The sequence below is a fragment of the Syngnathus acus genome, chromosome 23 (genome assembly GCF_901709675.1).
Source record: "Syngnathus acus chromosome 23, fSynAcu1.2, whole genome shotgun sequence".
NCBI classification, from domain to species: Eukaryota; Metazoa; Chordata; class Actinopteri; order Syngnathiformes; family Syngnathidae; genus Syngnathus; species Syngnathus acus.
The window spans coordinates 3,653,628-3,664,964 of NC_051107.1; the positions used below are offsets into that span (position 1 = coordinate 3,653,628).

An 11,337-nucleotide genomic window follows, 5' to 3' on the forward strand; every position below is an offset into this window, starting at 1 on the left:
GGAATTTCACTTTTGCATTGCTCCAGCTATGTAAAAAGTTGCACGTACACATGATTGCGGCAATTTTTTTTTTTTGACTGGCGATAATGGCCTTTGCAGCAAAAGCATAGCGGCGCAATATATCAGATTGTCATTCGATGCTATCCCTTTATTACGCAAGCGTGGAACTGCCAATGTGGAGTTAACATTTTTGAAATGGCTATTTTCAAATACGTTGGAACTTATTAGCCAATCCAAAGTGTTCCCGCCGCAGTGACTGCTCCACGCTTCCCGTACTTGATCGTGAATATGTAGCCAAAGACCAGAGTGAAGAATACGACGGGAATTCGCACGGGGCTCGGCTGAATTCGACAGGAAAGCGATGATGCTTTGATGGATTTTATATGATTTGATATGATCGTTGTTATTTGCCATCTTTTTTTTTTTTTTTGGAGTGTGTTTATTTCCTCTCCCGAGAGTGCCGCCGCCGCCGGATGTCCGAATGCGACGATCCAGCCGTTTCGATCGGACATCGATCCACCCGGTGACGTGTTTTGTCTCCTTTTGTGGGTTGCCGTCTAGTTTTTGGATGGCGGTGAGTCTGTGACATGCTTTGTGAGCTCTCGATTGCCATGATTGTAAGTATTTATGCACATGTTATTTAAAGCCACTGCATGGAGGACAACCTGTAATATTCCCACAACCCCCCGAAATTGAACCGGCTTCGTCTTGTCCGTTTATTTTAGCGTGTCTTTCGATGCATGTTGTCTTAGTGAACCGTCTTGAGTTTTGTTTTGAATTCAAACGTGAATGTGTCAAAGTGGTCGTTTATTACCCCTAAAACATAAACACCGTTTTTTAGAGCTCCATGTTTTTTCTCAGAGGAAACTAAGCGTCATTATTGAAGAAAAAAAAATAATGTTTATACATAAGGGCTGAATCTGATTATTTGTGATGAACCTGTATGCTGTACATACGGAGATGGATTGCTATGCATTTTCCAAATTCTGTTATTTTTCTTTTCAGGGAGGGGAGGGGGGGAGGAAATCCTGAAAAGTATATTAATTGGAATGTTATACAGGAAAGAAAGAGCCTGCTCTTCAATCCCTGAAATTCACATCTGCTTTTTCTATAGGAAAGAAATGATTTCCCGACCATTATCGGTAATTTCACAAAAAGAGATTGAATTTTGATGAATGTGCTGTACTACGGGCAGAGGCTTCATGATCTTACTCCTCCGGGCTGGTATGTCTTTGCTTTTGAATGCAATGTTTAAAATGCTTCTGTATATAAATTGTGAACTATAAATGATCATTTACGAATGTTTTGATGTGCTGGCTTGAGTTCGTGGATGAGCGATTGCGTGTTTTGATTGTATTGTCTTTGGAATGTTCGGATGGGGCAGGGAGGCGGGACTAAAGTCCTTGTTAAGAGTTTTGACTTTTGACAGTGGAGTCGAATGTTTCGTGTTCCAGTACCAGTTCAGTGTCTGTGAACAACATTTATTGATCTCAGGCTTGCGTTTTTTGCCATTCTAAATGAAGAAATCCAAAGCTGTGACAACTCTGAAACACACTGTTATGGAATTCAAGTGGCTCTCATATGACAACAGTATCGTCTCAGTATCTGTGTTGTGTAAAAAAAAAAAAAAAAAAAACGATTCTGGCACCGATGTCCAACATTTTGTCACAGAATGGAGTTTCAGTTCTACAGACAAATTCATTATATATATATATATATATATATATTTTTTTTTTAATATATATTTGTGGCCATAATTATATTAATTTTAATTAAAAAAAAATGTTTGCCTCAACAAAATATGAAAATATTTAAAACAAAAGAAATAATGAAAATATTTCGCTTAACTCAAATGTGGGTCTGAATTTAGGCCCTCGACTATTGTTTGTAGGACTGAAAGTCTGTCTGCCGTGCTTGTGATGGTGACCAAGTGTCTCCCAGTCTTCTTTGTCTTGGTCCTCGCCCATCTGGCACGCCAGCGTCACTCACGCTCAACGACACACCGGCGTACTGATGCTTCTGACTTTGCGTGTCCACCGGGCTTGTATATCGGATGCCTTCGACAATCATGTGCACATATCAGTTACCATGACGACACAGGCTGGATTCTCTTTTGTTCTTCTTTGTCTCCTGGAATAAATCCTGAATGATCACTAAAACATGTTTTTTTTTTCATCTTCCTTTTTATCACACTTGTTTCCTTTTTTGATATTGTTCTAATTGTGCTTCTTCTCCCCCCCGAAGTAGGATTTAGGTTCCGTGCATGTGGCAATACGGCCGAATAGAGCATATAAGGTATTTGGTGTAAAACAGATGTTGAGCAGACAAAAGACAGATGCCGCAAACTCTCCAGGCAATTGTTACCTTTCTTGGCTCCAGTTGGAATTCTGCATCAGAAGCCGGCAAACACATTGTTTGCAGATGCTGCTGTTTGGCCACTAAAAAAAAAAAAATTGGACCTTCCGCCACATGTTCTCTCTATCATCCGAACCTAATCCACAATTGTTATGATGCTTCCGATAGCTTGATATGTCTCTGAATGATTTCCAAATCCCTGTAAATATTCCAGATTTTTTTTTTATATGCCTGCAGGTTAAACGTCGGAAAAAAAATCCCTCCTCATTATGGGAAGTCGATATACAGAGGTGATGTATTTTCCCTGCATTACATCTCAAAACCAGTAATAAGACTTTCCATTCAGGCTTAATTAGAGGAATATTTCAGCGCCGTCCTGCTGTTCTTGACCCCCTCACAACACACATTCCATTCACTTGATGAAGCAGACATGCACACTAGTCCTCTCCACACTTTACACCGTATCCTCTGACCTACAATTCTCTTAACACCCGAATAAACGTAGGGCAGCGCCGTTTGATTCAAAGTTTAAAAGTCACATTACAAGATCAAGATACATCACAATTTCAAAAAAATAGTCACATTCCATCTAGTTTATTATATCAAAATATGAGTAAAAACTTTGCAGCCAATCAGATTGCTGCTTAAACTGACACAAGATTTTATTCTATATGCTGTAATAGGTGATATTGGATATGAATAATACATTTGAGCATTTTCAATAAATGTTATGAACCAGTAGCTTGATTTTCCACCCTTTATGAATCAACATGGAGAAAATCTTGAATGGAGACTGAAATCCAGATACTGGGATGGTTTTTGTCCGCAAAGACCGCCCAGCAGTCTCTCATAGTCCAACCTTCAGGTTTGATCAGAGTCGAATTCTCTGCCGTAGGGCCGAGCCGGCGTATCGCCCCGGCGGGGGTTCTTCCTGCGTGATGGTGTTGAGGTGATGGCCGACTTGGCGCTCGGCCGCCGTGAGCCTCACCAGCAGGTCCTGCGCCTCCTGCTCGGCCTTGCGCGTAGCCTTGCGGGCGTTCCTCAGGGAGCGCTTCACTTTACGGACGCGGCTCTTTAGTTGTTTGTTCCTGCGCTCGGCGGCGGCTAGGCGCTCCTGCAGGTTGCGGGCTCGCTCCTCCTCGTCGAACAGCGCCGCCTGCATGGAGGAGCACAGCAGCTGGGGGGGGAGCACAGAGTCAACGCGCTTGTTTATTTTCCTCACAAAACTGGAGGACAAACCTCTCAGCGTCTGGCTGTGTAAGTGATGTGATTTACCCAGCATGCACTTGGAGTATATTACTCTTCTTCTTTCATCACTGCACACCAGGAATACCACTATACACCCTGATATGTTTTTTTTATTTCTCCTCCAGTGACAATTTTAGAGGAACATCTACACAATGCAAGTCCAATCAAAATAGACTCATATATTTGCATTTGTGAAGTCTTTCTCAAGAAGGTTGATTCTCTATGGGATATCTAAAACATGCACACATCTGTCAAAACATCCGCGTATTACCTGCCAGCTGTAAAAATAACTGCACCCATGTAAATTATAACATTTGAAGAAAATATTTTGGTATTGACTACCTTTCAAGCTGATGAAAGTCCATGGAAAACATTTACGAGAGCCAGAAAACATTGTTCTAGCTTTGAGCATTTCTCTCATCAGCACAGGTTAAATGTTAAGTTCGCCTTATATAATAATAGGATCGGGGGAAATAATGGCTTATCTTTCAGTGGAAAGATTACATGGTAGCCTCTAATGAAGGGTTTTGAAAAGAGAGGAAGTCCTTCAGGGGGTGTCTGCTTCCCACGGGGCTGAAACAACACCACCCCGCATTCAATTTTAGGAAGTCACGTCTTGAAAGCTTCAAGTGTCCACCCGGGAAGGAAGTTTTTCCCAAACTGTATGGCAAGAGGTGACAAAAAAAAAAAATCTTGGGAAATTCCTCAACACCTGTACTGCCTCGCCTTGACCCGCACGACCCCCTAAAGACGTGCAAGTGCTTGTCATCCACAAGCCTGGAGGTCAAAGCCACACACAAACCAAAGATGCTCTTTTGCTTTGTGCTCAGGGTCAAATAAGTTCACAGATGAACATCTCTGCTATTTGACCTTTAACCATCAGTCGCTTGCTTTAATCCTCACCGGCTGACGTGAGCGTGTGCGGCCCAATCACGTGCTTGCTGCATATTAGTACGTTTCTCTACCCTAGTGGATTCAAAACCCCAAGACTAGTTAATTTACAGAGGCGTAGTTGCGAGGGGGGTTTGGGGGGGACCTTAACCTCCCCACACTTTTACAGCCAGTAAAACAATTCAATTCCTTTTTAACATGTCATGGCATGTTTTCTCGAGCTGCCCATGAGCAGTCAGCGGAGGAACAAAAATGTTTAGCTTACCAGCCTGCTTGGGTGCATTACGCTAGTTATCTTGCTTGCTAGCTATATTTTCATGCTGAAAACAAACCAAAATTCTCCTTGAGTATCTCAACAATTTGCCCCCCACAACATTGAATATTAACACCCTACCCTGCTGTCTTCCGCAGTGTCCCACTCGGGGCTGAAAGTGTGGAACGGCTGGCTCCCCTGAGTGCAGTTGGAGAACTGGAAGAGGCTGGAGAAGGTTCGCCGGTTCTCGGCCGTGTCGGGGAAGATGGCGTCCTGGAAGTTGACGCCGTGGGGCAGGATATTGTAGTTCTCATCCATCCTAGTGGAGGAATCGTGAACATTCAGAAAGGATGCCGCACATGTCAGGTGAGTTGTTTATGTCTCCACCATTGATGCTGGAGTTCTCCAATAGTATCACAACCATCAAGAAATGACCATGGAAAAATATTGAATTTAGAGTAGGTCACAAATATTTAGATTGAATAAAATATTATTCCTAGGGGGTGCACTTGTCAATGAATTCAACTCATTTGTATACCTGAGGAAGAAGAAGTAGGAGTAGTTCTCCATCACCGTGTGAGATTGACAGGAGAGGTAGCCCAGGCCGGTGAAATTAAGCCGGGACCCCGCCGGGACCTCCAGCATGCTCCCCCAGGCTTGATCGCATAGCAGCTCCACCTCCGCCGAGTACAGCAGCCCTTCCTCCGCGCCCTCGTACCCGTAACCGAATCCGACGGGCAGCGAGTTGTAGAGGCTGTCCACCCCACCACCCAGGGGCTCCCGGTGGATGGCTAGAACCCGCGCGTACACGATGATCTCGGCCAGCTCCGCGCGGCATCCCTCGCTCAGTGGCCGCCACTCGGACGGCAGCTGGCAGCCGTGCGTCAAAGTGTCTCGGTGCGTAAATACGCCAAGCAGTGCAATGAGAATAACCGTGGACGTCATCACGGAGCCCCGGAGTGATATTCAGCTTGCAATTGCAAGTTGAATTACAATTGGACGCTTACAAATACAAAAAGTCCGCTCCATAAATTGGAAAAGCGCAAAGAACCTGCTGCTTTCGTGCAAACTTTGGGAGCCAATTCTAAAGTGTCCTTCTCACACGCCTCCTTTTTTAAGAGCTCTGCAGGGAGCATCGGTGCTGCATTCAAGGACACATGAAAAAGTGGGTCAAGTGTGTACATGGAATCCCTCTGTCGCATAACTCACTTTTCAATTCAGAGTTGAATATTGAGATTGCTACACAAACTGGGAATGCACTTACAAAAAAATAGTTTTTTTTAGTCAGAGTTCAAAATGACCCCCTTTTTTCCTTCTTTCTCGCATACCTGTAATTCCTTTATTCTTTCCTTCCTTCCATCCATTATGTATTATGCAAATTTGTAATAATAAAGGAGACTGATGAAAAAGCAAAGGGACATTTAAACTTGACAACATTCACACCATTACCCGTTTGTGCCTGTACAACACTGCCATCTAGTGAATTTTAAATTGAATCCCAACATGCTTGAATAAAGGCTGTAATTTCAATGTTTTTTTTTAAAAGGGAACTTGAGAAAATATGCAGCGAATTCAACAAAAAATCCAAATGTTTGAGAACTTTAAAGGGGAGCTGTTTGAATATTTTACCTTGCAGAATCAATAGCTTAAAGATAAAATAATCGGTTTACGATGGTATTTTGTTTCTACAGCAGCGACAACACCAGAATTTGTACAACGTCCATCACTAACCCGAGATAACGCTGTGGTTAAGGCATAGTATTGATAAATTTGGTAAATATGCTTAAAATTTGAGCAAAATGCTTCACGGCGTGACGTTAGTTATTGACGTATAACGAGAACCGACGCGTCGTAGCTACGATTTATATCCTTTGTGACGTCAATCAAAGGGAACAGATTCAGTTAAGTGTGCGTATCTCATGACAGGAAAACGAGACGAAGACGTCTTCAAAATAAAAGGTTTCAGTGTTCTCACGGCTCCATTGAAAGGGGTCGTTGAGTTGCCTATCTTATTTTGAAGTCAATAACTATATTGTCTTTCTTTTCAGTGTTGGACTTGAATTTCACCCAAACCAGAAGCGGATATTGCAAGGTTCATCAACAATCCAACACTTACCTTAATCTCCATTGTTGCTTACTTGTTTTCGACACGAACATCTAAATTTGCTTTCCGGATTCCACTGAAGGTCAGTTTTAAGCTTATTTACTTGTTTTGTTTTGACGCAGTCCGGAAATGTGTTGACTTCACAGCTAAATTGATTTTGAAAGAAAACTTGGCTCGTCATTTAGTACGTATCGAAAGAGAAAGTCGATGATGACTGTAATATTTCGTCCAAAAGTGAAGTTTATTCCACTTGTGTCTGCTGGAGATTTGTCTCCACAACGATAACAAGACAGCACATTGGAATGAAAAGCAGCCGTAGAAACTAAAATACTGATGAAACTTACGAAACTAAGCTACATTTAAAACAAACAGATCAAGACAAATCAGAATAAAACACAAAATTGACTTAAAATAAATCTAAAACTGCTATTGGAGTGTGTTTTCATGAAGAGCGCTTTCAACTTTACAACTTTTACTGTATATTTTATTAATAGAAGACAAACCACCCTCGTCATCCTTTTTTGACCTTGAAAGACTTTCCCAACTGACCCGATGGACGTCCACGATGTGATTAAGATGCCATGTGACCTGCAGATGACATGATGTCATTTCAAAGTGCCTGGTTGTTTTTCTTGCTAGTGCAGCATGCTTAAGTCCTGAGTCACTTTTCAGGCTTTGTAATGACAATCCGCTAAGTTTACCACTGTGGGAACCGCAAAATATTAAGACTAAACAATGCCACAATGATTTATGCATCTATGACAGTATCGCTTGAAACCAGGTTTGCAAAGTTAGGGGAATTTTCAGCGAGCTACTTTATCACGCAGTTAACCGACTTTCCTCCCTTTTTGCAACCCAGTATTATTGCTGTAAAGAGCAACGTTTTGTCTTTTACTTCTCTCAGCATCATGGATTCCGTAGAGCCCGTACTGAATGGGGACACTGCTCGCTCCCCCAGTATGGTGGAAACGTCAGAGGAGGCGTTGGTCCAGATGAAAACTCTTATTCAGGAAAACCGCAACCTTAAAGGTGAGCGAAGGTCACGTTATCGAAATGATCTTTGCACGTCCACTTTACGTGCTTTTCCCCTTTCCCGCAGAGGCTTTGCGTCAGACCAACCTGTCGATGAAAGAGCGTTTTGAGGAGCTGTTCTTGTGGCGCGAGAAGCAGCGGCAGGAGCGGGTGTTCCTGGAGACGAGGCTCGGGGAGGCCCGGGTTCAGATGGAGGCCCTGGCTATGGAAAACCAGGGGCTCAGCAAGAAAGTGACGCAGTCACCCAGTGCTTTGGATGGCTCACAAGTGAGTGGGCTTGTTAGGCAGGAGATAGATTCTGCAAACAAAAATCAGGAAAGCGGCAGGGATGCACACGATGAGCAATGTAATCCTAATTTTCACTCAACATGTCATTTCCAGGTCGTGCCTTCCGGTCACAGCGCCGAAACGGACGCCCTGCGCGCTCTGGTCAGCCGACTGCAGGCGGAGAAGAACGACCTGGTGGCTCTCAACTCCGAGCTGCATCTGAAGTGCCAGCCCAACTCTTGTGAAGACTCCTTTATCGAGATCATAACTGTGTCGGTGAGAAGAAAACATCAACCTCGAAGCGCGTTAGCGGTGTTTAATCAAAAGACAACTGTCTTTTCAGGACGAAGGTGGTGTCGGCGTCCTGAAAGACGCCAGTGAGAGCAGCAAACATCTCGACGCGAGCATGACGGCGTCCCGTCTGGACAGCGAGGAGGTGACCGTCAGTCACCTGCTGCAATCCCTCAGGAACGAGACTCAGCGAGCCGAGCGGCTGCAGGCCGAACTGCAGGCAACCGTTGACGTGTAAAGTTTTTTTTTTTTATCATTCGTAAATGCAGTCCATCAATTCTTTCCCTCAACCTTGTTGCACTCTTAACAGAATAAGAACGATGGAGGAAAAGAAGAGTCAACATGCGACCATAACAACACAGACCAGCTTGACAGAAGAGACCAGAGACAATTCAAAGAAGGTCGAGGTATTCATGTTTTTATGTATCTGTGTGAGTAAATTTGCTGTTGTTAGTCAAAATCAGGCCTTCAAAATCAAAATAAATAATGAATAACCGAATTCTCACAAGGAAGTGGCTGGACGTCGCTTATCAAAATTGTCTGAACGGTTTGTTTGCATTCCAGGTGGCCTCCGAGTTTATAAGATCGCAGATGATGGCATTGGTTCAAAAGCTGCAGCTGGCCCAGGGTAAGCTGGATGAAGCGGAAGGCATGAAGAAGAACCTGCAGGAGCGGTTTGTTAACAATTACTTTGAGGGTAAACAAGCATATAGGATCGCACTATCATGCCTCAACCTGATTCTCGGCGCAGATGTCGCGAGATGGAGACCGACGTGGCCACTCTGAGGACCCAACTGGTCGACACGCAGGCTGTTAAATCGCAGAACGAAAAGCTCAAGGTGCAACTCAACAGCATTCAGGCGCAGAGCTTAATCGTGCAGAAGAGGTCCGGGGAGGAGAGGTCCGTGAACACTCGTACTCGCAGCACTGATCTGATGGGAAAATAAAGCTTCAAACACAGAGTGCCATCTAGAGGCGTCAAAAAATACAGCAATCGCTTCATGAAGCAACTTTGAAGCGTCATTTTCCCATCACAAATTTGTCCCTTTGAATGACATGTAATGAAATTCATTTTGGGTCAGGAGCAACCTGGCCCAGCTGAAGGACGCCTACGCTAAACTGTTCGAAGACTACAATGAGCTCCAGGAAGAGCAGAAGAAGAGAGAGGTAATGTGTCAAGCAGCAAAATGTTTCGCCGGTTTGCTATTTGCTTTGAATCAGTCAAGTGACTGGTGCCGCAGGCCGGGTTGGTGGGCAAGGAGGTGGTGGACGATCTTAAAAGTCAGCTCGGCGCCGCTGAGAAGGCCCTGGCCACCAAGCAGGAGCACATTGACAGCTTGAAGCAGGAGGTCTTCAAGAAGGAGAAGGAGCTGGAGACCATCTCTGTCTTGGAGGCGCAGGTGGGCAATTTTGTGGCTCTTGAAAGCCATATTTTTAGTCTTGTATTTCTTTTAACATCTTCATTTTCCAATTTGATGTGTTTGAATCGTGGCGATTCCCTCTCTCCTCAGGCCGAGGTCTACTCCTCTGATTTTTACGCCGAGCGGGCGGCGAGGGAGAAACTGCACGAGGAGAGGGAGTGTCTCTCTGTTCAGCTGGAATACGTAAAGAAGCAGAACATCCATCTGCAGGAGGAGATGAGCCGGTATGGCGAAAGATTGACAAACAGCACCGCAACTGGTGGTAGCAGCCAATGCAAAGTGGCTACAGGCAGGCAATTCAATTAGCAAACAAATCTGACTTTTTCTAGGACCACTACGCAAGAAGCAAAACTGTCCCATTTGCTGAAAACACATCTCAAATATGCTTCTCAGTTATTTTCTGTTACACCCTCATAGGAAGAAGAAAATCTTTCTGTAAATCATAATTAGTGCCCCTTCTCCATAACGTCCTTGCTAATATAAAGTAAACAAAAAAGAAAATAGCTATACAAATGGCTGCTGCCACCTTGTGTAGAAGATGCGCAATTACACCTTATTCACATGCGCTGCCCAGGACTGCACGAAAGGTGACGTTCCGTTTCCTCACTCTTGCTGAATTGTGTGTCCACAGGCAGACGTTAGGTGAAATGCAAAGAAGACATGTGCCAAATCCAAATGCACAAGGGCAAGCTTTAGTTTCAAGAGGTATGATTTTTATTGTTGATTCCTTGACTTGATGCTTTAAAGCAACAGTCTGTGGTTGGGGGTGGAAAAAAATGGCCACTCAGCAGTTTTTTTTTTTGTCTTGCAGGCACCAACTGGCAGCGTCAGGGCGGTATTCCCGCACACGTTTGTCCAAAGTGCAACGAAATACTGCCAGATCTGGACACTCTGCAGATCCACATCATGGACTGCATCAACTAGCCCCCGTCTCGTTCGTTTATGATAGTGATAGCCGTAATTGCACTTTAATCTGAGTCTTCCTCTGGACTTAACTGTTTCCTGTGATGAGACGAGAACGATTCAAGTCAGTGACTCCTCGCTTGTTCAAATGTAAGATTCGGAAGAGTTGATATCTTTTTCATGTTTGACGTCATCTCAGTTTTGTTTGCGTGAGTCAAGGCAATACGCAAGGAATGTCCAAGTATAGAGACTTTAAATAAATCTGTCACTCGGGGGCTTTTGTACTATTGGGTATTTGAAATTTATCATCGGGCACATATACTTTATATAAGCAGGTATATTTAATTTTAGGAGGCTCACACCTTGGCAACCTTTTGACCCTGCACACTGCTCTTGCAAAATGTTCTGTTAAATAAATTGATGTCATCAGGTCAGAGCATTGTTTTCTCCGTGATAAGTGAGCACATGTCCATGCATTTCAAAATGATTTCATCTTAACAACTGGAGTGAATTGTAGTCCTCAAGGTCCTGAAAACGGTCATCATTGCCTTCCACCACCCTGTGAAGACATG

General features: G+C 43.9%; 2 protein-coding genes across 3 annotated transcripts; one reads left to right on the top strand and one right to left on the bottom strand.

The window, feature by feature from the left end:
- Positions 1 to 2,933: 2,933 nt before the first annotated feature.
- ccdc3a (coiled-coil domain containing 3a) lies at positions 2,934 to 5,864 on the bottom strand. 2 transcript variants are annotated; one of them, XM_037243034.1, is made up of 3 exons: positions 5,286 to 5,864; positions 4,889 to 5,066; positions 2,934 to 3,511 (listed from the first exon to the last, which is right to left on the bottom strand). In XM_037243034.1, exons 1-3 carry the CDS (start codon positions 5,690 to 5,692, stop codon positions 3,227 to 3,229), a joined length of 870 nt encoding a protein of 289 aa, XP_037098929.1. In that variant the 5' UTR covers positions 5,693 to 5,864; the 3' UTR covers positions 2,934 to 3,226. The 2 variants fall into 2 exon arrangements, with proteins under 2 accessions (XP_037098929.1, XP_037098928.1); XM_037243033.1 differs by having other exon boundaries at positions 2,934 to 3,532; positions 5,286 to 5,858.
- A 931-nt stretch (positions 5,865 to 6,795) lies between these two features.
- optn (optineurin) lies at positions 6,796 to 11,199 on the top strand. Its single transcript, XM_037243023.1, has 13 exons — positions 6,796 to 6,933; positions 7,756 to 7,880; positions 7,951 to 8,150; positions 8,265 to 8,426; positions 8,494 to 8,675; positions 8,752 to 8,848; positions 9,006 to 9,115; positions 9,193 to 9,342; positions 9,524 to 9,608; positions 9,683 to 9,841; positions 9,953 to 10,086; positions 10,494 to 10,567; positions 10,674 to 11,199. The coding sequence occupies exons 2-13, from the start codon at positions 7,760 to 7,762 to the stop codon at positions 10,784 to 10,786; spliced, it is 1,587 nt and encodes a 528-aa protein (XP_037098918.1). The 5' UTR covers positions 6,796 to 6,933; positions 7,756 to 7,759; the 3' UTR covers positions 10,787 to 11,199.
- Positions 11,200 to 11,337: the final 138 nt, after the last annotated feature.